The sequence below is a fragment of the Solanum verrucosum genome, unplaced genomic scaffold (genome assembly GCF_900185275.1).
Source record: "Solanum verrucosum unplaced genomic scaffold, falcon-dt-bn FXZP01000080.1, whole genome shotgun sequence".
NCBI lineage: Eukaryota > Viridiplantae > Streptophyta > Magnoliopsida > Solanales > Solanaceae > Solanum > Solanum verrucosum.
The window spans coordinates 60,863-62,513 of NW_026020097.1; the positions used below are offsets into that span (position 1 = coordinate 60,863).

At 35.9% G+C, this 1,651-nt stretch overlaps 1 protein-coding gene across 1 annotated transcript; it reads right to left on the reverse strand.

Annotated features, from left to right (window-relative positions):
* Window positions 1–1,052: 1,052 nt before the first annotated feature.
* LOC125824859 (histone H3-like centromeric protein CENH3) lies at window positions 1,053–1,448 on the reverse strand. Its single transcript, XM_049504207.1, has one exon. It carries the CDS (start codon window positions 1,446–1,448, stop codon window positions 1,053–1,055), a length of 396 nt encoding a protein of 131 aa, XP_049360164.1.
* Between the last annotated feature and the right edge of the window lie 203 nt (window positions 1,449–1,651).

Consider the following 1,651-nt stretch of genomic DNA (forward strand, 5'->3'; position numbering starts at 1 on the left):
CTAAATATTCACTAACAATGCCCAATTTTAAAATGCCCAATTTTTTTTAAAAAAAACCCTAAAATAAAAATCTCCAATTCTCTATACCTAACTAATAATAATCAAATCAAATTAACAATTGAATAGCACAACCCAACAAACAAAAACAATAATATATTAACAAACAATCAATTATAATAACTAGAATTGATTTTTTTGTAACACTTACCTTAACAAATTAGTAGAGGCAACAACACCCACGAGTAGGGACGGCGATCGGCAACGGGGAAGGGCAGCATTGCAACGACACGACGACCGGTGAGGGCGACAGCGACGGGGAAGGGCAGCGATGTGCAGGGAGATTGATAGAGAGAAGGAAGAGAATAAGGGTGGAGAGAGAGAAGAAAATAAGAAAAAACTAGATCTGTATTTCAGATATTTCATAAAAAGCGACAGACAACGTCTATAAGTCCGTCGCTTATTTTAAATATAGTTGACCAATATTTTGACCAAAAAGTGACGGACTAAGAGACACTGTTTGTCACTTTCTTAAAATAGTTGACTATATATTTTGAGCAAGAAGCAACAGACATAAAGATGTCGTCTATCGCAATGATAAGTAATTAATAAAATTATATAAATTAAAAGAGACGGACTGCGTTGTTAATTTTTAATTTATATACAATTATTTTTAATAAAAGCGATGGACGGCGTCGCCATTTATATTAAATAAATAATTAGTATATATTTGGCGCTAAAATCCACGAAAAAAGTGACGGACTAAGAGATGCCGTTCGTCGCTTTTTGTTAAATAATTTTAAAAATAATTATTTTTATGAAAAAGCGACGGACAGTGTGGCAAATGGCGTTTCTTTTTGGAGTGACGCCATCCGTCGTTTTTTAGTTGTTTTTTAGTAGTGAAGAATCTACAAGTACTGATAGTCAAACTGTGTAAACTCCATCAGAGGCTGATTTTTTGAACTTGAAGCTATACGATTATCTACTTGGGAAAAAATGTTAATGCTTCACCAAGATTGTCTTTTTCCTCCAAGTCGTCGAACCAGGTCAAAATCTTAATTCATAAGCATAACACGCTTTGCATGAATAGCACATAGCATTGCATCTTGAAACAAATGAACTAAAAAATCTTCAGTAACCTCTTGAATAACAATTAACACCTTAGCTTGCCAACGAGTTACCTTAGGTGCAAAAAAGTGACTAACTTCTCTAACATTTCTGAATAAAGGAGCAACTGGAATAACAAGATTCCACGTCTTCTGAAAGTGCCTGATTTCTCGAAGCGCCACTGTCCCTGGCTTGTAACGCTTCTCCTGTTTTGACTTCTGCACTGAAGTTGTCGGCGTAGTCCTTGTACTTTTTCTTGTAGGCGTCGATGGAGTCGTTGAAGGTCCAGCTTCAACAGAAGGTTTGGTGCGACTTCGTTTGACTAAGTGTTTGGTTCTCGCCATGGCTACTGCTGTTGTTGCAGAGAAGAGCATATTTGAGTAACTTGTTAATGGAGGATTTCAATAGTTTGAGAAAGAAATTGAGTTGCCGCTTTATATCATTTTTTTAAATTTTGAAGAAGAATAAAGAGGTAGGTAACTTGTATTCAACCCTTGTCACTGCTACTGACACTGACACTGCTGACATTGAAGTAATATAACTTTGC